We start from the raw sequence: 27,049 nt of genomic DNA on the forward strand, positions 1-27,049 counted from the left end.
CCATAAAAGACATCATATATAAGAAACCCAATGTAGGGTGATGCTGCAATCAATAATAAACACTGAGGACAACTTGTCTCTTTGTTTATATAGACATAAAGTTTGTCTGTTTCTAGAGTAAACACCATGTGATCCTCGCTTGACCTGTACTAAAGTTGTGAATGCTTCAGTGTTGACTATCTTGGCCTTCAGTTGTAAAGATGTTTTGACTTTACATACACTATGCCATACTTGTGAAAAGCCATACACATGTGGTGTGTGTGTGTGTGTGTGTGTGTGTGTGTGTGTGTGTGTGTGTGGATTAGAGCCATCACTTGCAAAATGCACCTTACTGAAGATGGCAGAACACATTAATGGGGAGAACAGCCATACAACTACAAGGTACAACTACCAGCCTTGCGGATTTTGATAAAAAAGAACAACAACACAAGAATACAGTTTGAATACAACCTGTACCACATTTCTTTTAATGATCGAATAAACATTTTCATAATTTACACTTCAACTAATAAATATTTTCTGACAATTCACAAATCAGTCCCACCCTCTATGATTCATCAACACTATTTTAGACGGACTCTTCAAGTTTCATAACTTGATTTACACTTTACACCAGAAAATGTTGCTGACATATACTCTGCTATAATGTCAATATAATACTAGTACACTCTTCAAAAGCACACACAAATGATGCCACCTATCACTTCCTATTGGCCATCATACATGACCCCAGACCCCAAAGTTGATCTAATTTACATAACTATATATCAGAGATTACAAGAGTATGTGATTGGATAATTGTTTTAGCATGACTTGAACATGTCTGTTTTTAAAGCTGCACCTGAAATCTTCTTTGTAACTGTTTTGTCAGATATAATGACATCCTCAAAATTGTTCAGCATTAGATGCACTGAATCTCCTTTTTTTTGAGTTTGTGTACCATAGCAGTACACATAGTATGGTTCAATATATCCAATCAAATTGATTTTAGCAGCCGCCCCAAAAATCAGCACTGCCAATGAAACAACTTCAACTTATTACCATACTACTTCAAGATAAAATAACCTCTAATTGACATGCACAATGTCTAATTATTGGTATTTTAACAATTTTCAGTGAATATATTGTTTGTTGTCTGATTGAAAAAATAGTACTCCAGCTAGTGCACTTGTAATGGTCAAGTTAATCAACATTCTCTCTCTCTGTTCCTCTTCCTGTTGTCTTTGTAATTTTTAAAAGATTACAATAGATTATTTAGATAGCTGGAATTGTGTACTAGCTAGTGCAGCTTTAAAATAGACAGAAGTTTGATAACACCATGACAGTGCACCATGACAGTGCACCAGTCAGAGATCTATTCATATGATATAGTCAAACACAGATTATCTCAGTCATTGTACAATCTAACACATTTGTAAGTTAAGTTTTTTAAGTGTACACCAACAATCTTCCCGTACACTGCAAATGACTGTGTTACATCTGTTCACTATTCTATAACTTGTTACCAATACAGACTGGAATAGTATAGGAGTATAGTTGAGTAACAGAGTCAGTATGGCAATACTGTCAAATTTTACACATGTAACTCGCATACACATCTCATGGTGGTCAGCTATACTGTCAAATTTTACACATGTAACTCGCATACACATCTCATGGTGGTCAGCTATACTGTCAAATTTTACACATGTAACTCGCATACACATCTCATGGTGGTCAGCTATACTGTCAAATTTTACACATGTAACTCGCATACACATCTCATGGTGGTCAGCTATACTGTCAAATTTTACACATGTAACTCGCATACACATCTCATGGTGGTCAGCTATACTGTCAAATTTTAATTCACACAGTCACATCTCACGATGGTCAGCAATACTGATAGCCAGTTTATTTGCTGACTCTGTTACTCAACTACACTCATTCCAGTCTGTATGGGTAACAAGTTATAGAATAGTGAACAAGTGTAACACAGTCATACATTCAGCAAGTAAACAGACTATTTAACTGAGGTATGTGAGGAAAGCACCCTATGAAACATGCATAAACATTGCAAGAAAGCACGACAAAACTAAAACAAGACATGAAAAATACTACATAGACTACACTGATGTCATAATTATCACCATCAATCTACTTCTTTTTCTATGATTTTTAGATTTCTCTGGATTTGTCTACATCACAGAGGGATGTGGGAGAAGTTATTTTAGGTTTTACATTAAAATGTACAAGATTTAGTATGTTGCTAGAATCATGTACCATACCAACTAGGTTTACTTAAAGCTATGAATGATAAGTTCAAACAGAACTAACACAAATAAATTATTAGTACTAAAGAAGACAAACCATGTGTTGGTACAAAAGCAGTATAACAGCTATGAAAGTATTCACTTCAAAGTGAAACCTAAAATCAAATTTTCTTGTAAAACTTGAAATGAACACGATTACTGAGGTCATACGTCATAATCTCATAGTTTTATTTTTATCTGGGTGACTACACCACTGCAAATCACAACTCTAAGAATTACAAAATAATCATATATAATTTGATGTTCTAGTATTTTGTACTACTTTCAAACTCTTCAAAATCACTGATATGTTATCAAGGTAATGTGAAATATTTACTGATCCAAAAAAAATATATATATGGCACATCATTCGAACATGCTTCTCTGGTACTCCCTATCTCCTTGCAACATATGGAACAGTCCAGGCAAAGTCTATGACAGGACTATTCTATTATTGGTAATAGGGTTTGTTGTAATAAAGTTATTTGCTTGGAAGGCTACTTCATTTTTTAGAACTTACACTGATGTGAGTAGGAAATAATGTTGAACACATTTATCCTGACACATTTAAATGCTGCCACCAGGTAAAATGATTTCAATTGTATATCTGAATAATAGTTAGACATTCTTGATTGGTTTATATGCTGTGGAAAAATTGGAACACTTTTAATGAGAATTAAAACAAAATCTTAGAACAATTTTAGTACTTGTCATTTTATTTTTTAAAATTTTTTTTTAAATGTGGACCATTAAATCCAAGATTCAAATAGCTATCCTGGTAAGAAATAAGCAATTTGCAATCCATATTGCGTTAGTCTCAGTTACCCTGACTCTCACTGCTGGGGGCTCCACTACGAGACCCCCAGATGAGAGTCTGTGGACACGTAATCCAAAGTTTTCTGCACCGAAGCTATGTCCTGAAGCAGTGTAATCTAGGAAATACTTCATATTCAACATTGCACACTGAACAATCTAGGTTCCTTCACAACAGGTTTGCATGTCTCCGTGACCAATACATCTTAGAAGAACTATGAAGATCAGGCTATGTAAGGCCATTTTTCATGACTTGGAAGAACTGTATTGCATGACTGCTAGCACAGAAAAACTTTGGATACTTTATCCCAGACTTGTCTTGGTGGTCTGATAGTGGAGCCCTGGAATCTGGCAACCAAGACTGACACTTAGAATCCTCAGATACAAAGGACTATGGCATTATTTTTATTGCAGTCAAATATAATCTTGGTGATTGGGATATCTTCCATGGGTGTGGGTCACCAAAACTAGATATTTGAGGTCACAAACTATGTAACAAGATTGTTCTCAAAAGTGACTGATTTACATTAATCTATGAATAGATACCATGTCCCACAATGCCCCATTCAAGATGGCCATTTCATGACTCTTACATTACTTCCTGTCTTCTACTAAGACCAAATAATCAAGATTTTAGAAACATTCATATGGTAATTAGTTCAAAGTTCAAATATCACAGTAGTAGCATGAAATGAAAAGTCCAAGACTTTAAGCTAGAATGTAAAACACACCAGGTTGATTACCGATAAAATATTGAAATACTTTGCTGTAATCTGGAATGAGATTTATATTGCACTTTTCCTGAAAACAACTGTCTCTTTCTCTCTCTCTCTCTTAAAATCATCGTAGTTTTCTCCTACTGTCCAACAATCATGGAATATTTTAAGATACTTGACACAAAGGATGTATACAAATACTGCTGTATAAACACTTCTAACTGAAGTCTGCTTCCATGGATTCCATCCATTCACAACATAAAAGTTACTACTCTAAATCTGATTGCATCATAACACATTGGTGGATGAATATGTATTCTCTTCACAGTCATCTGCTCTACATATACTTGTGTGTACAAATCTGATTGGTTGATTGGATGCCTGACCACCTGGCTATAAACCAATGACACAGTAGCAGGTGGTCAAATCCATTAACAAATGTCCATATCTTTACTTAGCTTTGGTATGCAAATCTGATATTAAACACTGAAATGACGAGCAGATCAAAACTAATAATACAAATAAGTTACTAACGCTGACCTTTTACCCTGATCCTCCTGACCTATGACCCTTGACCTTTCAATTGAAAACAAGAACTGGCAGTATACTAGAAATACCTTTACACTATATAGGAAACAGAACATGACCATTTGAAACCACACAAGCCAGGTAATCATGACGTTAATGATGTTGGCTGACAACCAATACTTTACAACATGAATATTTCAACTGTATACGATTGATAGATATAGATCAAAGTCATGATTACTTCTCCTTGGTCTTTTCCATGTGTCCCACTTTACCCTAGACTCTTCCAACTTTGACCTTAAAACTCAAAATTTCTGGCCAACATGTACTATTTTCACAATAAAACACAAACAATACTAATGTAAAAATATCTAACATTTCTTTAAACATAATTAATTTTTTAAAATTCTTTGTTGTCTAACACATCAGCTGCTACCTTAGACTGTAAGATATATAGTTTCACTCCACCCTCACTGGTGAGAGGGGTTGATGATCTGTGAGGGTGCCCTGTTACAGCATACCTTACAGACTATGGGAGAGGGGTTGACAAGCTGTGAGGGTGCCCTATTACAGCATACCTTACAGACTATGGGAGAGGGGTTGACAATCTGTGAGGGCACCCTATTAAAGCGTACCTTACAGACTACGGGAGAGGGGTTGACAATCTGTGAGGGAGCCCTGTTACAGCGTACCTTACACACTACTGTTACCTATAAACAAGTATAACCATTTTTGAATGATTCTCAAGGTTTGCAACATTTTGACCCTTTAAAACAGGTCACCATCTTTTTAGGGTAGAATTACAGACTTAAAACTACAAAGTGACTGAAATGGCATACACTGCTATTTCCATGGATTGGGCTAATGATGTACATAATACAGCATTCCCTGGTTATTACAGAGTGTCTGATACTACAAAAACATAGTAGTTATGCACTAACAGTTGTAAGACCATACTCCTTCATACATGTTTAGACTACCAGCTGAATATTGTGTAAGTACAACCCATAACACCAAAGTAATGCGTTTTCAGTATGTATCACAATCATTATAGCATCCATACAAGTTACAACCCATAACACCAAAGTAATGCATTTTCTGTATCAATCCTCATATTAAAATCAAGTGTAAAAGTACACTCTTTCATTTGCTAATTGACCACATTAGAAAGGCTACATGCTAGGCTTGTAAATAAACCAATTGAAACAGTATACTTTTATACTTTATAATTATATGGATGCTATAAATGAGTGTAGCACATAGAGAGAAAGAGCTTTACTTCACTGTTGTATACTATTATACTACTTGTATTATATTACCAAAAACCAAAACCAACGAAAGCAAACAATGAAAATTCTTTGAGTATGTCGATTTAAGTAATTTCTACAGCCTGGTAAATATTATTATGTATGTGAACAGATACAATGACAACTATTACTACAAGGTAAGTTACACTGTATCATATCTCATCAGTCAGCCTAAAATCTTTCTATTGAAACTTAAAACTAATAGATTGTTAACAGTATATAACAATTATCACCATAGCTATACTAGTATTATAATACTGACCTAAGGGGCATGAAACAAATTATCAGCTAACTAGGGAGACTCAAGTTCTTTTTTTGGTTTCAGAAATGGGGTGGCGACTATTACAACAACAAAATAAAGTACACAGATTCTTTCTCGCTAGAAACTAAATTTTGGATTATGATATTTATGAAACAATTATAAGATTTAAACGTCTATTTTTCTTCCTTTACTTTATTTTGGAATTCATTTTTTTTTGTGCTATTTATTTATTTTCTTTTTTTTCTAACAATAGGATACAAGACAATAAGTTAACCATATAATATATACAAAGCTAAAACACCACAAACTCTCCATCTTTTGTAAATTTTTCCGTGCTAGGCTTCTACCCAAGGTCTTCACTGTTGCTAAACTCCCAATTTCTTCAAACCCGTTGAATTTCAAACAACTTGACATCCGTGTCATACCATACAGGAGGATCCACATTCCTTCAAAGGGTCAAATGTCAGAGTTCAAAGTTTAAGTCAGGTCATGTGACACAAGAATTATAAATACTATATACAAAGTAAAAACTAGAAAATTATAGCTTTAAAAATTGATACAAAAAGAAGGAAAAAACTATTCTATTATTCTATTGACCTAAAAAACCTCATTAGTATCATCAGTTTTGTAACAAAAACAAAATTCTCTGCACAACATCGTTCTTATTGTGCAAAACAAGTATGTCTGTACATGCAACAATATTTTGTAGGAGTACAATATGCAAACAGATTAAACACACAAATTTTGAAACCTAGAGTTTTGATAAAATACCACAAGTATTCTCACTTTTCTATTTATAATGTATCACTCAGATCTTTAAAACATTGGAACTTTATCAGACTCTTTTCAATTAAATAAATTTAAAGGTTATATATGCCCACTGTACATCTGGGTTGATTAAATAGCCAATCAAGAAGCAGCTGACTGATTAGCATAGCAGATGTAATCAATGTCCAATTAAAAGGCAGCTACCATAAAGTTGGTGCATTCACTATCCAATCACAAGTCAGTTTAACAAGCTGACATAGAGGGAGACATTTCAATATGAGAGAATCAAATAATGTATTTTGTGTATCATTGAGTTGATTTCCAGATTAGTTTTCAAAAATCTGAGTGAGAAACAATCACTGGAAGATAACGTTTAAAGACAGTCACCACTACATTACAACTACACCACTGTACAAGATCACCAGACACAAGGGACTCTAAATTCTATCATTGCATTTCTTTCAGGTCTTTCACTCTCTGTACTTCAAAGAGCTTGACGTCTGTGTCATACCACACCGGTGGATCTATATTCCTGTGAGTGAAAGAGAGATAGAAATACAGAGGGTGGAAAGAAAGCACATAATGAACATAATGCATGCACCATTGGGACTTCTATATCAGTAGAACAAGTATCAAACTATTGCTATTAGAATACTTGGCTAGTCAGGTGACTGTGCTGCATGCACTAAATCACTAAATGGTCTATAATTTGCATATTAGTATGGAACAGGTGTTCAATATGATAATTTTTTTCTGACAGTTTATGATTTGCAAAGATGAAATTTAAAGGTTTGGTATTTTCTTCTTTGGTTTGAAAGATCAAGTAGCATTTGCATTGCATAAAGTGAGCTGACTTTTCTACATGATATCTAACTATTGAAATAGAAGACATCTGCTCATTGGCTACTTCAACATATATCTCATGATATGGCTGATCACCAACCAATCATTCATAACCTAACAATGTTATTGACATGTATCTGTTTATGCAAGATTTGAATCAGATCAAACAAAGATTAAAAGTGAACTAAACTTGTATTACTTTCCAATATGTCCTTTCAAAGTTTTCCTCCTCCTAAAGTAACTATCATGTCAAACAGACAGGTTTTTTTTTTTCAATCATGTACTAAAATAAATCAATAACTCGGATGGTATGTACAAAATTTATTATGGATATAGCTTTCTACTGAATAGTTCACATAGCTTTCACAATGACCACTGTTTTATAGCATACTACTCAACTTACACTAAACAAGGGGGGGGGGGGGCATAGAAGCAAGGTGGAAAAGGGTAACAGCAACATTATCACACTGATTATTAAATTACACTATACACCCCTATTTCTCTTACAATTTTAGTTGGGTCTTATGATTTGGTGCAGAGGATTAATGCATTAGAGAGAAAAGGAGGTAGGAACAGGATACAAACACTATAGGAAGGATGTGTGTGCATGTAAAATCATAATTACAGTTGATAGATCTAAATCTACAAAGAAAGCTATCATGGTGTTAGTATACAAGTGTTGTAGCTTTCTTAGAGAGACAAAATGTGGTGGGCCAAGTATTTCATGTATGTTACTTTTTTGGAGATTTTTGTTGTTGTTTTATGTCCACCATTGTTTTTTGTTTTCACAACTGACTAAAATTATTCAAAAGTGTCAACAACAACAAATTTTTCAAACATTATGAGTTTTGAACAAAGTTGTACTTCTATAAAAATATTCATGTTTTACAATGGAGAAAGGGAACATTCACCAGAAGACTGTGTGCAACATATACATTTTATGATCATTTGGTAAGTTCAGGTTGTCTTTTATTTGCTAGATGTTGAGGTTTGTCTTTTATTTGCTAGATGTTGAGGGTTGTCTTTTTAGATGTTATTGCTAAATGACAGCACTTTTACTGAACACGGTATTAAAGTTTAGGTTATAATCGAGGAGAAAGCTCTATTTACATTGATTCAGTTAATAAGACTATCCTCCATACAATCCTGCAATAAAAGTACTCTTATCTATGAAGCAATACAACAACCTCAACTTGCAAATAATGGCTTTAATCCTAAAATGTATATCTTACATACATTCTTCTGGCAAACATTCCCTTGTTACTAGCTATACTAGGTGAACCAACAAAGTGTAAATACATGAGAGCACACAGCATCATTTCCAACTAACACAAGGCTAAAATCACAACTTTAAGGTCTTTCCCTTCACTTTGTCTCTCTAATCATGCAATGCCTGGTGCCTGAAAATGTAATGTTTTGGTGGTAAGTATTTGTGATTTGGAGTATAAAGATGGATGACAGAAAACTTGTATCTGAAAGAGTGAATGTTGAAACAGTAAAAAACAAAGAATTTATGTTAGCAATACACATATAACTTATTAAGACATTTAGAAAGTGTTGAAAAGAAACAAAGGAGAGTGAATTAGTATCAAAACAGGAGAAAACTGGTGAGTGCTTTAATATTGAGATTTTCAAATTATCATTATTGAAGGTACATGGCTGAACAAGGCATCACTTTTCTTTAGTATTGTGACATTATTTACTTTGAGAAATCTGGTAAAATAGAAATCATACTATAGGATATTGCTCAAGAAACATCCTATGTTTTATTACACTGTATACACAAAAAGTTAAGTTTATCAATTTTGCATGTGAGAAGCATCATGGTGTGCTAAAATAACAACACTATCACATGAAGTCATAACGCAAAACCCTCTAAACCAAATATTTTGAGGGGACTGAGCCCTCCTCTTCAATTAGTCTATACTGCTTGTAAGTTTAATTCATTTACTAATGTCACTCAATGAGCAGTATGGACCTACTGGAGAAGAGGGACCCAGGCTTCTTGAAATGTCTGGGTTAAGAATGTTTGGTCTTTTGTGACTTTACTTCAGATTACAACTCAGTGAAAAGTTGACATAGTAAACCATGACATGAAATACTAGTAAATGTCAGTTTACACCTTGTAATAAAAATCAATGCCTTTGTCAGCCATATTGCCCTTCAAGCACACTATCATGATTATAAACCCCAGATGACATTTTAGCTTTACAGGTGCCACCTTTACCCTTACCATCCCTATTTACCCTCCACTGTGGTATCTTCCCATTGTTTCCAAGGAAAAGGGTTACCCATTTACAGGAATATAGGTAAAAGTACTCAGATGATACATACACAACAAAGTGGTCATGAGTTTTTTTCTTATGAAAATAAGTTTGTATATTTTCTAGTACACAGCACTGACTCATGGGAAATAGTTAAAACGCATTCAGCCAGGTGTAATGCAACAAAGTCCTGAGCTTTTAGTACTTTGTTGAAAAGACTTCACAGAAGATAATCTCTTCTACAACATGAAAAGTATTTCTATGAAGTCTTGCATATGGCAGTTCTAAAACATGTGTTACTTACTGCAATCTGAAGTCCTTTGTGTGGTTGCGTTAACAATGACTGCAGCATGCAAACATCTAGACTGCAGTAGTATTTAAAATCCATGCTACAGTCAAACATATAGACTGCAGCCTGAGAATTCAATCCTAGCTACAACCAAACATCTAGACTGCAGCAGTATTTAACCCTAGCTACAGCCAAACATCTAGTTAAGATAAAAACAGCTAGCAATATTAGTTTGTATACACTACCTGAGGTATATGATTCCCCACATGTAAGTTCTAAACCACATTGTTGTACCACTGTTTGCCTGGTATTTACGTATAAGTATAGGATGTGGTACTGGTAATAAGCCTACCAATGTACCATGTTGAAGAAACTTCAAGATTTCACTCTCATCTGTCAAACCCCTGCAAGATACCAATGGAAAGTTTCATTGTTTATTGTAGATATTGTAAACTATCTACATGTTTACACCTCTGTCAATTTGTGTCTCTGTCTACCTGACTGTCTACCTGGATGTATGTTTGTTTCATGCTATCATTTTACAAAAAGAAACATGATTCATGTATGCATAAACAAAATCTGTGTAAGCTAATATTATAACTTCTAAACAATCAGTACCTAAAGTCTAAAGTCTCTAATAATGCCTGATTTGATCTTTGGTCACATGACTATCACAAGATGATCACATTACTTCCAAAAACTGAGTAATAACACTTACTTGTAAAAACAAATGTTTTTCTTTAGTCATGTGAGTATCACATGACTACCATATGACTGACAAATACACAAACTGGGCAATAATACCATATCTTTTCTACTTGGGGCACCAACACTGGAAGTAATCTCATGATAGTCTGAAGTAGTATTTGGTCATGTGACTATCACATGACTGACAACTACAGGAGTACATGTACATAATAATACCTACTTGTCAATACATATTTTTTCTACTTGTGGAACCAAAACTTGAAGTAATCTCATAATAGTCTGAAGTGGTAACTTCTGTTTCCAAGATTGGACCTGTGAAAATAAAGACAAATTTTAGGTATTATGTTTAGTGTGGCTGATACACTGCAGTTCAGAGAAAGTTCAAATACAAATAAGTATCAGTCCAACTACAGTGATGTGCTACGATAAACTTTTCAACACAGATGGACTTGAGTATGGCATAACTTGAGTTTGAATACAAGGACAAGTCCAAGTCTGGTTAAAACTTCTGCTTTTATATTTGAATCCCGACGTTTCGACTTAGCACAGACGGTCTTTTTCAAGGGCTATGAAAAACAGGAGAGCAAGTAAACCATTCAGCAGTTCTGAATGACTAATGTGGCATTCATCCAAATATGACAAATATGAATATATAATTAATATTGTCACATATATCATGCTATTAAGGACACAAAAATATGAATTCATGATGTTTATTCTACCTGTTATATATACAACAATTTGCAATGCACAGACTCAACAATATACAACCAACATTTAGTCAACAGAAAACAATAGCAGACCAAAAACTTATACAAATTTTTGTAAGTTGTAGTAAAAATATCCAATTTGATTGTACAACCTGTCATATAAGATGGCAACAAAGTGTTCTTACCCATTCTGTGCTTGGTCTCCAGGTATCACTACTACTAGCATTAGAACCCTGTCTCTTCAACACTGCATTACTACTACTCATACTAACAGGAGAAGTTGGTGAAGTTGGACTTCCAGCTGATCCTGGTCTTGATCCAACTGAACCTCTATTGGGTAGTTTGAATTCCTCAGCCGCAGAACTCTCAGTGTCACTAGCACTGACTGGTCCTACTCCAGACTGAACAAGAAACGTATTGTCACCTTAAAACATGATTCACATCGTTTTTGTTCATGGGCTGAAAATATGACATGCAGTTATCAAAACTCTGCCTATCTTGTTAAGCTTTTTGGTATGACCCTACTATTTTATATGGTGGGTTGCTTTATTTTTATTGATTATAGGGGTGTTCTGGATAACTGTGGAGCAAATGAATTATATTGGCCATGCAATGTATTTAAACTAATACCTCTTTAGCAAGATTATTTCAGAAAATAGTTTGGCTCGTCATTATTACTACAGGATAAATTTACTTTACAATTTCCACAAAGTAAAGCTGACTTTGACATCAACATACATGCATTTAAATGTAGAGTCATTTAATATTGTCTTTTATGGTAATTTAGTTCACTTACAAAAAAATAGTTGATACAGAAGAAGTTGCCTGACTCCTTGAAAACTCCATATATGGTATTAATATTTCAATACTCACTTTACCATATTTGGGTATGTGATTATTCTACTCCATATATGGTATTAATATATTAATACTCCCTTTACTATATCTGGGTATGTGATTATTCTACACTATATATGGTATTAATATTTCAATACTCTACTATACTCTACTATATTTAGGTATGTGATTATTCTACACCATATATGGTATTAATATTTCAATAGTCTACTATATTTGGGTATGTGATTTGAACCTGCTACTCCATACCATATATGGTAAAACATTTCAACAACTCTCTTTACCATATTTGGATAATTATGAGATTTAAAATAGCTACATTTAGCAACAACATGAAAATACCATACCCTGCTTTGCCATATTTGGAAACACTTTGAGTAAACTATACCGTCTACAAAATATTTGAGGGGAAAAGGCAGCCCAATAACTTGCACATTTCAACATCTGTAGAATGTTAAAGCAAGTCAAAAGCAATCCAAACCACACAGGCCCCAGAACAGGCATGAGATTAATTACAGTGAAGTTTTTGAAAAACATTTTTTTTTTGAAGAAAGGGAAAACACAGCATTTCAAAGCCTAGTCATGTTACCGTGTAGACCAGTGGTTCAAGTCAAACTAGTTAGTAGTATAATTTGTCGATGATAGAAATTCATAGTATTCAGTCAGAGGACCTGAATAACTCGTAAACTATCCAGCAGCCTACGCATCTTCAATTAATGGTCTATGGGTAGATAGACATATATATCTATGTTCAAAACAGTACACTTCGTGGATTGTTATCATTAGGTTTGACAGCTAGTCTTTGGTTTGACAGCTAGGCTTTGTATCATGCAACCTTTACCGACATCACTCTCAAGAAAACACAGACATTTTTCACAACTTGTCACATTATAGTCTGAAAGATCCAGTTGTTGGTCCGCTATGTAACTACTTGCTATGGTGACCATATTACATAGATGAAAACAACAACTGGATCTGTCAAGATAGTCGTATTACTAATCAATGAGATTTGAGTACACATCATACACAACTACCAGTGCATTTTATTCAATGGAATCAATTTTGACATCCAAAGAATCTTTGAAATAAGTCTTTACACTGAATTATAACCGATGAAATCAATGGCAGAATTTGTTTGATACCTTGATGCAAAGTCTAATCTGAAATAAGGTTAATTTGATTTTAAAAAGCATGTCTTATATCTTATAAAAGTTGATAACATAATTTTTTTTTTCAACTTTTGTACAAACCTTTTCTCTTACACTACAAGGGTTTAATTGTGATCTATAAAGCTGAGAAGTTGTGAAGAATGTCTTCCAAAGGATCAGGAAGATGAAGGTCCTTCAAAATAAATAGCACCCTCTATCAACAGAGTTGTCATGAATGTGCTGTCACAAAACTTGACTATTTCATTTGATATAACAATGGAAGTCTGTAAACAAATATATCACAGTACATCAACTAAATCACAATTATTTCAATGATTCTGGTTTTATCAACTCCTGTATCTGGCATGTGATGTCACAAGAGGTGCTACTTATTTGAAAGATCTCATATATTGAAAAGCTCTTCAGATTCAAGGAAATGAGATGAACGGTTAATTGACAGTAAATGCAATATCATTTCAAAGCAACCATTCCAGTATGCATCCATGTTTTAATACAAAGACACAAATCTACCATAAAGTAATTGAACCTTGCACAATCTATGTGGAAATGATGTCTTGAGAGACACTTGCTTTGTATTTTTCATTTTGAAAAAGAGGTTGTTGACCTAAAATAATGTACCCTACACTACCATTGCAAGATCAAGCAAAAGCCTCCATAGATTCAACCTGTAGTAATTAAGGACTATGGATGGTTTGAATTCAATCTAAATACAATGTACAAGGATATCCTTAATACATCAGAACTTAGAGATCATACACTGGAGGTGTTCTGAAAGTGTACTATCACCTTATGATTTTCATAGATTTTCAAACACAGCCCTTCCTATAAATGCAAACCATAGTTCCTCTATCAGGAAATTTGGATAGAACGTTGATCTAGGAACTGTAGGCAAACCCATCCTACACCAGAGATAGGACAGAGCCGAGTAATATCAACAAAACTGGTGACTACAACATATATCCAAGGAGCCCACTGGACTATGAATCTATCTGATTTAAACGTATAAAACTCCCACTTTGATTGTGCAAACTTCAAAACTCTACTTGGGGTAACAGGCAGGTCAATACCAGGAAAATGTTAACCTGGGAATGTCTGATGAAAATAGTGTTGTTAGACACAAACACATTACTATACCTGTGGACATGCAAGGGACACATGTGCATCAGGCTAGTATGGGCATGAGGGGAGAGGAGGGAAAACATGTGATTTGAAGAATTAAACATTGACTTAAATATATCACCATCACCAACATTTACATCACTGTGATTACTTCATGTCTGTCTGTCTGTCGGTCCATCTATGTCTGTGTATGTATGTATGTATGTATGTATGTATGTATGTATGTATGTATGTATGTATGTATGTATGTATGTATGTATGTATGTATGTATGTATGTATGTATGTATGTATGTATGTATGTATGTATGTATGTATGTATGTGTGTATGTATGTATGTGTGTATGTGTGTATGTGTGTATGTATGTGTGTGTGTGTGTGTGTGTGTGTGTGTGTGTGTGTGTGTGTGTGTGTGTGTGTGTGTGTGTATGTGTTACTCTGCCTATGTAAGTTTGACACACCTGTCTACATCACGGTTTGTTCTATTTTGCTTGCAGTACCAAGTATATAACCTCTAACAATGTGCTTCAAGTACTTTTGTCTTCATACATTTATAATAACATGCTGTCTTTGATTTTTTTAATTGTGATATTTACTTTGATATTAAATCTAAACATACAAATCATAAGATTGCAAGTATTTCATTCATACAATAAATACGAAGTGTTTACAACTTAAGTTTGGTTTATGTCTTGTCTACATAACCAATGCAAATGAGTTTAAATTAAGTTTATCAAAAACTTACTTGGCCTTGTTCATCTGGTGGCTGCACTGCATGTGTAGCACCATTGGTTGCCAAAGCTTCAGTAGGTGGAGCCCCTAACTCAGTTCTTTCAGTCATCCGTTCCACAGCTGAGACAAAGACAAACAAATATAGAGTCACCGTCACAATTAGACATGTTTGACCTGATTCATGTACATTGCACAGCTTATATAACAAACATTCACTTACAAAAAAAAAACGTATTGGGCACACTTTTGCCCTATAGAATCCTATAGGACCAAAAATGCCATGTTGAGCAACCCTATAGGGTGAATTCTTTGCCCTGTAGGGGGAATGTTTTGCCCTATAAGACATTCGATTGAAACCAAATACTTACATAATTTTAAATGCCACTGATATACAGCAATTCTTGTGATGTATGTAACTTTAGTGTTCCCCAATCCCTTGCTAGGTAGTGACCAGTGTGTCCTCTAAGCCACTTTGACATATCACTGACACAGCAATTTCTTGTGACCTACCAAATTTGCTGTTCCCCTATCTCTTCCTCTGTAGTGACTCACAGGAAAAAACATTCTTTTTTATCATTTTGACTTACAATAAAAAGTTTTGTCTCTATTACAGGTATAGAGGAATGAGTGTGGCACCCCGACCCACTCCCCAAATGAATCTGTTATTACTATGAAATTAGAAGAAGCATTTATTCATCCACTCCACTGGATCAGTATACATTTGTGAATTTGACTGTGATTTACCTGGTGTTGCAGCCAATGATGCTTTCAGAGTACCAGGCTCTGCTTCAGCTGCAGGTATAGCGCCCTCCATGGTAGGTTCAGCATCTCCTGGAGCTGATGATGTTGATAGCTTCCGACGTCTACTCAAAGCTCTGTTTATAGACAGCTGGTCTGTTGGTAAGTTAGCCAACTGATGGAACACACTTCTCTTACGTATGATGGTATACACCAAGTTAGCATTTCCTGAGAGGAAAAAAACCAAGAGATTATTGCAATACATCACATTTAAGGTTCACCTACTTTTCAACCATTTTTGAAAGAAGCACCACAGAGGACTCTCAAACAGGATTTTTATGTTTCACATCTGTTGCAGGTGAAGCATGTACAGAATTTGTTCAGGGTTGTCCCAATGCTGGCTGGCACTGTGAATGGTGTCTCTATGTACAAAATTTGTCATTGCCATTATTAAAGACTTACCATCAAACTGGTACTGAATAATGTTGTTAAATACTTCTAGAAGGAAGAAGACCAGATGGTGGTTTGTTGGATTGGCGAATAAAAACCACGGTGTAGAGAAGGCTTCCAATAAATGCAATAACTTGTTAGCTGCTACCATGGACAAACTCTTCAAATATGGAGATACTAGGTGAAAGAGACAAAAACAAAGAGATTATTTGTGTTGAGGGTTCATGCCCCTTTTGAAATGTACAGTACCTTGCCACTTTCTGATTTTTTTGAAGTGTGACAGTATCAGTGGAAGAAGACATGATGTCTTGGCAAGCCTAGAATAGGAGCAGTTTATAAATTGTACAACAGACACAATTCTAGTCAAGCTAGGGAGTTAGTTTTCGGTGAGGACTAGGAATAGAATTAGACTCCCTAGCATAAACTTGATTTGTATCGTCTTCAATGAGTGGACACATCATAACATTGTTCTAGTGTCTTTGTTCAGTCTGTCAGTCAATAAACAGTGAAAAATCAATCAGGTTTAAAAGAAATGGATAAGAAAAGAGACAATACAAAGATCACAATGTTTGGATTCAAAGATATTCTTTTTATAAAACAGAGTGAATATTCAGCCAACTGTAACGAAATAAGACAGAAAATAACTGATATTCATAGTTTTAATAGTTTTCACAGTTTAGTTCCACACATAAATGCTAAATCCTATGCTTGCTACTACCTGTGATATGTTTATGACATATACTCACTAAACAGTACTTACCATTTACAATTATTGTTAGCAGGCAGTCAAAGAGAGGTTGAAGTCGCTGATGACCAGAAGTTATAATCTTGTGAAATACCTGTCAAATATGAAAAGACATATTTTGACGTTGGACATTGTATATTTGATTCTGTCAAATAATAGAAAAACAAGCTTGCTCGACACTGAAAATATCAAGGTTATCTCATGTGAGGACCATGGCAAGTGTAACAATCCATTGATATCAAACAGCAACACCAGTCAGTTAGCAGAGACAAGGGAATGTGTTAGTCTAGTAGTATACAGCGCCCTCATGACATATGGCATACTTACAATTATTAGGAAGTCAGCATGAGTTCCAGTAAAGACAGGTATGTCCATTGGTACTCTTACACTGTACGGTTTGTTTAAACGGACTCCAAAATTACGTTCACCACTCAGTAAGAGAAGGATAAACACTCCAATGTGCATCAGACCAACACGAGCTGTGAAACATGAATAATATCATAATCAAAGTTTTCAATATATGAGTGTGAAATGGCATTACTACATACACACAGTTTCCATATTACACAAAAACTTTATGGGTTGTTTACACTGTCAGATATGTTGTGTTGTTCAGCCCTATCAGGCTTCTAACACCACACCATGAGTAATAGCTGATAGCATGGTGGTGGTACGAATATCATATCTTACAGACTATATTTTCAGATACTTTTCGGATTATCTACACACCTGTTATTGCAGTAACATCCTTCATACACTATGAACCTGAGTCAATGAATATTAATTCTTGCATCATACACCAACATTTCCAACTTTTTTGCCAAAGCTATCATGAAAGTCTTTACAATTTCCCATTACTCTAAACCCCAACTGTTGGATTAGTATCATCTTATCAGTGAAGCCATTAGGATTACATAAAATTATTCTTTTGTTTTGGACCAACTTTTAGATCTACCAGACAACTGTTTTTCACAACCAAGCTTGAATCCATCTCATAGCAACACTTTCCACAACTGCACACAGTTTTACAAGGTACAATCGATATACATTATTTGTACACTTACATTGATCAGCTCTAGCATCATTGAGATGGTAGAGAATTGGAACTAAGACATCCAGGACATCACTACTCTTCAATACATAGTACAAAAACTTCTTATTAGCATCACACATCTTCCAAAACAGTACCAGTAATTCTTGATGGAAATGAACTTTCTTAACAGAGCCAGGTAAGTAAGTCTGAAATTATACGTGAAGAATACATGTAGTGGGTTATAATAAGTTGGCATATCAATACACTACATTTTGTCTTACATTACATAAATAGCGATGGTATGTTGTTCTAAATCTGGCAGTCTTATAACGTATTCGAATTTCTGTTAGTGCTCTGCCACTTGTTAGACATGAGTCAACAGTTGACACAAGTAGCCGTTTAGCAGTTAGAATATTAATAGAATACTTGAATAAGAGATAAATGTATCCACTACAGACCACAGGTAATATAATTATAGACTGTGTCCCTTTTAATGAGGCAATAACAGACACAGTATTGTATATTAAATAGTCTTTGCTCATTGTGAGAACAAAGTCACTGAAGAATGTCTGTAGGCACACATCAAGTATTCAGTCTGGTATTTCATATGTACCATACCCCTTGAATACTCCACACTGTCACATGACACATACTTGATAACTTACCTGTCACATGGCACATACTTGATAACTTACGCTGTCACATGGCACATACTTGATAACTTACACTGTCACATGACACATACTTGATAACTTACACTGTCACATGACACATACTTGATAACTTACACTGTCACATGACACATACTTGATAACTTACACTGTCACGACACATACTTGATAACTTACACTGTCACATGACACATACTTGATAACTTACACTGTCACATGACACATACTTGATAACTTACACTGTCACATGACACATACTTGAATACTTTACACTGTCACATGGCACATACTTGATAACTTACCTGTACTAGTGGATTGTTCAGTAATCTTGTCAGACCTCTCAGTATGAAATGGAAATCTTCCTCTCTATGGATTCGGGATAAATAGTTTACAAACAGATTGTCTGGAATACCCTGAAGTGGAAAATAAACAAGAAATGGGAAAGATAGGTATTATAGATTTATTCACAAAAAGATAAATATCATAATTCTCAGTACCTAAAATAGAATATTACTGCCTTGGCACATCATAAAAATAACGAACATTCTATTTTGGTCAACACCATAACTTCAGCTCCATATCACAAATTCACACATTGGGTACAGACACAAACTAGAATGTCAACATCTTTCAGTGTGACAGATTACTTACTTCTCCAGCTTCAACTGCTGTGCCATTGGCTGTTCCATCTAATGTCACTGTCTGACTTTGACCCGAGTCATGATCCAATGTTACAACAAGTAGCTGGGCAGCAACTTCAACTAAGGGTTCACGGAAGTCATTAAACATCAGATGATTGTAGGGTACTCCATAACCAATAGGATCATATGCACACACTACATTTAGTAATGAAGTAAATAATGGCAGTGCGTGTCTGGTGATGAGAGAAAGTACAGAAAATTGCAAGTATTTAATACTGGGAAAGATAACTAGATTTATTCCATTCTAAAACAAGGTTACCTTTTGAGTTTCCCAAGTGTTACGAGCTTGTAGTTACAAAACATATGTGCACACAAATGATTTAAAACACTATGCAACTACATTTGTACAATGATTAACAATGGTCTGATTCACGCAAATCATACATTACTTTGTGTCTATCTTAGTTTGTTGATAGTCTGTTTTCCAGGGTAGTATTCTGCACAACTTACCTGTTTTCAGATGAACAGAAGTAAGATATCCATGGATTTGGATGTGTATGGGCATCAGCTGCAAAACAGAAATATTGTCTTTAATATGTGCAACAAGTGAATACAAACAATAGTACCATTCTAAACTCATGTTTTATAATTTAAAATTATACAACTTTATTTTTCCCACCTACCCATTGGTTGGGGAAATGACATCAAAGAAACACATCAACAATATTTTAAATCCAACTTACCCACTGGTGGTAGATACATAGCTTCAGAGAAACAAGTTAACAATAACTTAAGTAGTTCAGTTCTGTTGATATCAGCTTGTGGTACGGCTTGTGGTGAGTTGGCAAAACCAACGCCAGCTTCCCATATGTACTCACAACTATCTATAGACTGGGGGTCTTCTGGTTTGTCCTGCAAACAACAATACAGATAAATCATTTTTATCAAAATGCATGGTATTTTGAAATGTTTGGTCTTTGGGACAGAGGATACATCAACTTGTGAATTTGACATTCAAATATGGCTGAATGTCAATAAACTTAAAGGCCAGGGATTCAATCCCAGGTTCTCATATTAGTCTTATCTAATGGTGCTACACAAATTTACAGAGGATTATTTTTTATTTGAGGCCAACATTTCTACAGCCTTGCCAAACATTTTTTTCACACCTTGATTTTAATCCTAATTCAAACTGGACCTATAAGACATGTAAATATAACTTCTTCTGATATTAACTTTGTTCAGTATATGCCTACGTATTAGTCTATGCTTACATGTCAGAAAAGATACATGCCGTGAAATTTTCATTTTGAATGTTGAAACAACTACAGCCAGACAATTTGATATCCAAATCTCAGAATTACACTGTTATCTGAACAAGTTGAATGACATAGAAGAATTAGTCAGAACTACATGTTAATACAAACATTATGGTATTTGATTCTGCTTCTACATATTTTTAGCGTTGATTGTATACATTGTATTTTACAGAATAAATATAAAGTGAAATATTTCAAATGACCTCAAAAGTATTGGCATATAAACTTTTATTTCAGAAAAAAAATTCAATGTTTAATTTGCTATAGAAAATAAATACTATCAAATTGTTATGCATCTACAAGTATAGTTAACCTAGAGACTTACTTTGGTCTTAACATCACAAAAAGATATCCAAACTAAACTGTTATTACTGAGGTTAAAATAAAAGTCAATATTTGGATAGATTCTTGAGATAGCAAGTTCCAGACAAGTCTCAGGGCTATAGTACATTGTACTGTACATCCTAGGTTCCCCAAGTGTAAATGCAACAACATGTCAGTCAAGCTTAGAACTGAATGACATGCATAATAGAGAAAACATGCTGAGAAGCTAAGCTTGGGAACAAAGCAAGGACTTGTGAACAGAGTATTACAATTTTACATGTAATGTTAGATTGATACAATTATAAGTAAATATGTGAGAATCAAAAATTTGTGAATAAAATTTATGAAACATGTAAGATAGTAGATTAAAGTACTGAGAGATCTTTGAATGTTGATGCACATGAAACAAAGACAGCTACATAGGGTTTTTTTTGTCATCTCAATATGCATAGAAGGTGTAAGAACAGTAAGTATATAGTGATACAGTCAGAGTTCTAAATATTGTTTTTATTGATAAAAAGTGAGAATTTGCCAACACCAAATGAATTCATACACAAAATGCATGATGGGTGATGACAAATCTCATTCCATACTAATCACACACACACACAGTCACACCTTGGTAAGTAACATAATTCATAACATGTACATGTATCATTACGTCATGCATGTATGTTCATAAACAGACAATTCAAGAGCAAATGAGACCTTTCACATCTGGATATTATCATAATGCTAGTAATGAATCCTTTCTAATTTGAAAAATGCAAAGCACATCTTCATCATGTTGTGACATTAAATGCAAAGTAGACATTCCTTCATTTTTTACAAAAAACATATCTGTACAAGATGCATATACACAATTCAAGTATGATCAGTGATTGCTGATGCAACATAATCTTTACAGAAAAGCAAGAACTGCAATCACAACACACAGACAGACAACACACACACACACACACACACACACACACACACACACACACACACACACACACACACACACACACACACACACACTGAATGACAGACAGGTAAAGAGATAGCCAGCCAGAGGGAAACAGACTAGACAGACACACACACAGATATAGACAGACACACATACATGGACACACATATGCAAACACATACACATATATATACACACACAGCACACACACACACACACACACACACACACACACATCCATACACTGTATGACACATACAGATATACACACATGCAATCACACACATACATACACACACATATACTTACATACACAGATACACACTTGGTTGCATATTACATATGCTATATAGTAGCAATGTACAGCATGGTCATGCCAATAATACACTGGGTGTGTGTACATAGAGCACCATGCTTTTCCTAATTCAGACAGCCTCAATAACATACACAAATCCTAACCAGCATTACATTACATGCAGTGAAACATCTGCCTTATCGGAAACTACTTATAACATCTTCTATACCTTGGCAATATGCCACTGTATGCTCTACTATATCCAGTCATTCGGTGCACCAAATACATCATTTTTCTGTATTTTGTATGTTCATACAAATCTACTTACTATGTGGTATCCTTTTCCATTGCATGATGTACATGCTTGCTATGATTATGATGAGTAGCAGAATATATTTTATATTATCTTTACTGCTCAGACACAGAAAAATATGAAACATATTTCTATAGCAATCATGATATGTTGTTAATTTTCTGGTATTTTAGTGCATGATATTCTGAAAAGAGATTGTCAATTTACTATTTGTGGGTGTACCATACAACAAGTATATCCCATGCATACCAGCTATCATACTATGGGCTATTGCATCATGGGAGTCAGTAGAAATAATGTATTCAACTTCAAGTTGCACACTGAATATTCATGAGTTGGTTTACACTGATTGGCACAGACACTCAAGACTCATGAATATTCATTGTGCAATTTGAATATATACACATTGTAAATGAAAGTTTTTCTCAGCTGCTTTGTGAGTCTATACACCAATCTAAAAGTCACCAAAACACAACAATGTTATAAACATAGAAAAACAAGTCAACTTACTGGTCCAGCTTTCTTATGTGATGCCACAGTGAAGTCGGGACAGAAGAGTAGATCAGCCAATGCATTGAGGAGAGACTGGGCAAGTGGTATGGATTCACCATCACGCTACAGGATAGAAAGCAACCATAGATTAACTTCAAAATCTACAAAATTTGTATTTTAATTATGTATATACCAAACTCCTTTATAAATATGACATTGTAAATCCCATTTTTTACTACAGTACCTACAACATTTCATTTTGATAGTTTTCAAAGTTTTCACTGGCCATATTAGTACTAAAAGTTAACTTTCATCATTACAATTTCACATAAAAATAACAAAATGATTTTTTTTCAGGGTTCTGCATTCTGTAACAAATTGTTGATATTTAACCAATTTTGATCACTTTTATAGGATAATATGAGAAAAAAAATTAACATCGCTAAACAAAGAATTGTCTAATGCAGACAGTTTTTTTGGTACATTGAAGCTTTAAGGAAACAAGTTCATGAATGAATTTCATGATGAGACTTTCCTTGAACCAAAATACTGATTTTTTAAAATGAAAATTTGTAAGAGGAAGAATAAAAAGAAAAGCAATAGAAGAAAAGATTTATTGAGAAAAAAGATGGTATGTTAAAGATAGCCAGATGCAAAATGGAGAATTAACAGCCCATTGCAATGTAGAATTGATTTATTGATTCCATATGACTGAGGCAAAGCATATGCTTGTTATTTACCTATTTCTGAAATGACACTGTACATGTATAAAAACATAGTTCAAATTTCTACTGGCCAGTTTCATAATATTTCCAGATCTTTCAGATCAGATCAGAACATTTCAAATCGTAATGTTTTTACACAATTTCTTTTTCATAATCCAAAGGTGGTGGTGGAAAATTTAGCAAACTAACATATTGTCTTTAAAATAAGTTAAGATACTAAAGTTTGAGGCTGACCAGTAAGTATAATCAGAGCTACACATTTTTGAAAATTATTTCAGACTCCCAACATTTCTGATTTTATATGAAAAATCTTTCATTTCACAGAAAGCAGATTGCAATTATTGTATCAATTGTTGTATAGCCTACAAAGACAGGGTCATCATTAACAGGCTTGTAAGGTCACGTGTACTGAATAGTGAGTCAATCTGTTGACAAAGACTGAACATGAAGTGTGCAGTCAAAAATTTCAAGTACAATTTTTCAAGTTAGTGTTTGGAACAAAAGTTAAATTCGATACTATGATTTACCAACACAGATGAATTTTCACATCTTTTTTTTTTTGGGGGGGGGGGGGGGATTTCGTATATTTTTGTTTATCTAGTTAAGTATTTTGTTTTATTTCTACATACTTATCCACAGAAATGTGTATTTCAGTTAGATAGTTTACATATACAAGTATGTGTTGCCTTCATCATTTGGTGATTTATTAATTCTAGTGCCAAAATCAATTAGAGCAGAGAAAACCTTCATGCCAATATGTGTTATGACAAATGCAATGCAATGCTATGTATAAGATGTAGATTAGTTTCACAGCGCTATCACCACTTGTAGAAAGCTGTTTAGTACTTTTTTATGACATTTGATGAAATCTCTCAAATTGTCAAAATCTGATGTCTTCATTACAAGCATTGATACTGGTTTTTAAAAGAGAAAACAAATCTCTGAAAACTAAGGTCTTATAATAATATTGTTTTCTCCTTTTGTCATTTTTTGTGATAACTAAACTTAGTAAATCATACATAGAACAAACCCTTCTCATGAATATTTATTGTCATTTCAGTATAGCTGGTGGTAATTTGAATATATTTTTAACATACAAAGTGGTTTTTTAGACATATTTCATTTGAGTTTAATAATGAATATCTTTAACAAACAGTACAAACTATTGAGTTTTTATAGTTCCATAAATTATTTTAAATTTTGAGAGATTTCATTGAGCATTTAAAACTGATTCATCAAACCCAGTGCAGTAAGTAGCATTCACCCTAGAATGAAAGTGAAACAGATGCATATGTAAGAAAACACAGTGTGAACAGTATTAAATGCAACAGCACCCAAAGCTAGTGAGTGAGAAAAGAAAAAAAATGTTAGCTTTCACCCTTTTCTGTTCAATGGAATAATCCACATCAGTATAACAATAGGATTATTCCAATTGATATGAAAAATAGGGTAGTTTGCTCTGAATGAAAAGAAAAGATAGTGACACCTGTAACCACTCCAGATCCTTCCGAAAATGAGCATGAAAACAAAGAAGTGTTATAGTCAAATCAAGTTGCATGTAGACACACCATGAAATATGAAAGAAAGTCAGTCAAAGAAGTGTTATACATTCACCATTGAAATCAACAGACAAAATATAATCAAATATAATCAAACAAACTTATAAACATCTAACATTTCTCTCTCTAAGGCAAAGTATTATGTGTTTCAAATTACATGCCTTTCAAAAATGGTAAGGTCAGTAGAATTTTTTTAATGAAATTTTTTGGGATTTTCAAATATGTCTTCTTTTACTTATTTCTGGTTATCACACTATTTTATAGATATTTTTCTTACAGTACCATACATAAAGATATTTCCAGTAAGCAATGAAAGACACGACAGTATTTGATATTCAGAAACATACAATTATACATTTCTCTTGACCTGAGTATTATTGTTAATTCAGTGTCCAAAATTGTCTTGATAGAGTTATACCAGACCTTTGAAAGTAACAGCTGTGTATTATAAACACAAAATTTACAACCTGTTTTGATATCAAAGATCAAACACTTCTATTTAAGTAGAAATGTTTTTTTTTAAAAATATTTCTAAGATTTATATATTCTTGCAAATATGACCTTTCCTTTCCAATTTAGAACTGTAATTATCACATCACTGGAGAGCTGACGGACATTCTATAATGAGTATACATGATAAACAAGTAAATGTAATTATATTTCACTAATCATACTTGATAGCTTATCAGAAGCAATAAATCAACAAAATTTCGAAAATAATTTATACATTTATAATTTGAATTGCCCTCAAGGTTTGATAGACATAAACTTGCAGTGTCAGATAATTTTCTACATTTAAATAGTGATACAAATTACTTTTGCCTGACTTGAATTTATATTAATTATTCATTCATGTGTGCTAAGTTAGTGGTTATTTTTAATTAAAATGTTTGCATTCAATATCTAACCTTTTGTGGCAATACCCTAAACTGAAAAATTATGAAATGGAGTCAGTAATAATCAAGTGAATGATATCGAAATGGAGACAAGAATGGAAATGAAACGGAGGCAAAATTAACCTTACAAGTAATTGTTTTCTAGAGAGTCTACATAATTATTGTTTACAGTAGGATCTTTACTCAAACATATTTATGAAAGCTTTACATTTAAAGTTATATAAATAAAAAAGTTTACAAAATATTTTATTTGGCCATGTTATCAATAATATTCTCATACTTGGAATTTCAAGACTACCTTTTTTCACAAACACCACAGCCATTGATAGTTGTTATGCAGTAAACCAAATACCTACTTTCTCCATGTGGCATTGTGAAAGTCTACTTACAGCAATACAATGTTCTACATTGCATGGACACATACACACAGACACACAGTGACACACACATACGTGACATACACACATGTGCCCGAGCATGCAGTGACATACAGTCACACACACACACACACACACACACACACA

At 33.9% G+C, this 27,049-nt stretch overlaps 1 protein-coding gene across 2 annotated transcripts in view; it reads right to left on the bottom strand.

Annotated features, from left to right (window-relative positions):
• Positions 1-435: 435 nt before the first annotated feature.
• Positions 436-27,049, bottom strand: part of LOC144435085 (protein HID1-like) — a 33,168-nt gene continuing 6,554 nt past the window's right edge. Inside the window, exons 5-21 of one of the 2 annotated variants that reach the window (XM_078123638.1) lie at positions 25,557-25,574; positions 23,364-23,468; positions 20,397-20,565; positions 20,164-20,221; positions 19,664-19,886; positions 19,315-19,425; positions 18,373-18,547; positions 17,636-17,787; positions 17,324-17,402; positions 16,576-16,740; positions 16,120-16,341; positions 15,389-15,495; positions 12,569-12,595; positions 11,685-11,900; positions 11,010-11,101; positions 10,327-10,485; positions 436-6,363 (exon numbers count right to left, since the gene is read on the bottom strand). In XM_078123638.1, the coding sequence (XP_077979764.1) occupies positions 6,300-6,363; positions 10,327-10,485; positions 11,010-11,101; positions 11,685-11,900; positions 12,569-12,595; positions 15,389-15,495; positions 16,120-16,341; positions 16,576-16,740; positions 17,324-17,402; positions 17,636-17,787; positions 18,373-18,547; positions 19,315-19,425; positions 19,664-19,886; positions 20,164-20,221; positions 20,397-20,565; positions 23,364-23,468; positions 25,557-25,574 (2,142 nt within the window). In that variant the 3' untranslated portion in view covers positions 436-6,299. Of the gene's footprint in view, positions 7,218-10,326; positions 10,486-11,009; positions 11,102-11,684; positions 11,901-12,568; positions 12,596-15,388; positions 15,496-16,119; positions 16,342-16,575; positions 16,741-17,323; positions 17,403-17,635; positions 17,788-18,372; positions 18,548-19,314; positions 19,426-19,663; positions 19,887-20,163; positions 20,222-20,396; positions 20,566-23,363; positions 23,469-25,556; positions 25,575-27,049 lie in introns of both variants that reach the window. The other variant, XM_078123637.1, reaches the window with a different exon arrangement.

Source organism: Glandiceps talaboti, chromosome 5 (assembly GCF_964340395.1).
Source record: "Glandiceps talaboti chromosome 5, keGlaTala1.1, whole genome shotgun sequence".
Lineage (NCBI taxonomy): Eukaryota > Metazoa > Hemichordata > Enteropneusta > Spengelidae > Glandiceps > Glandiceps talaboti.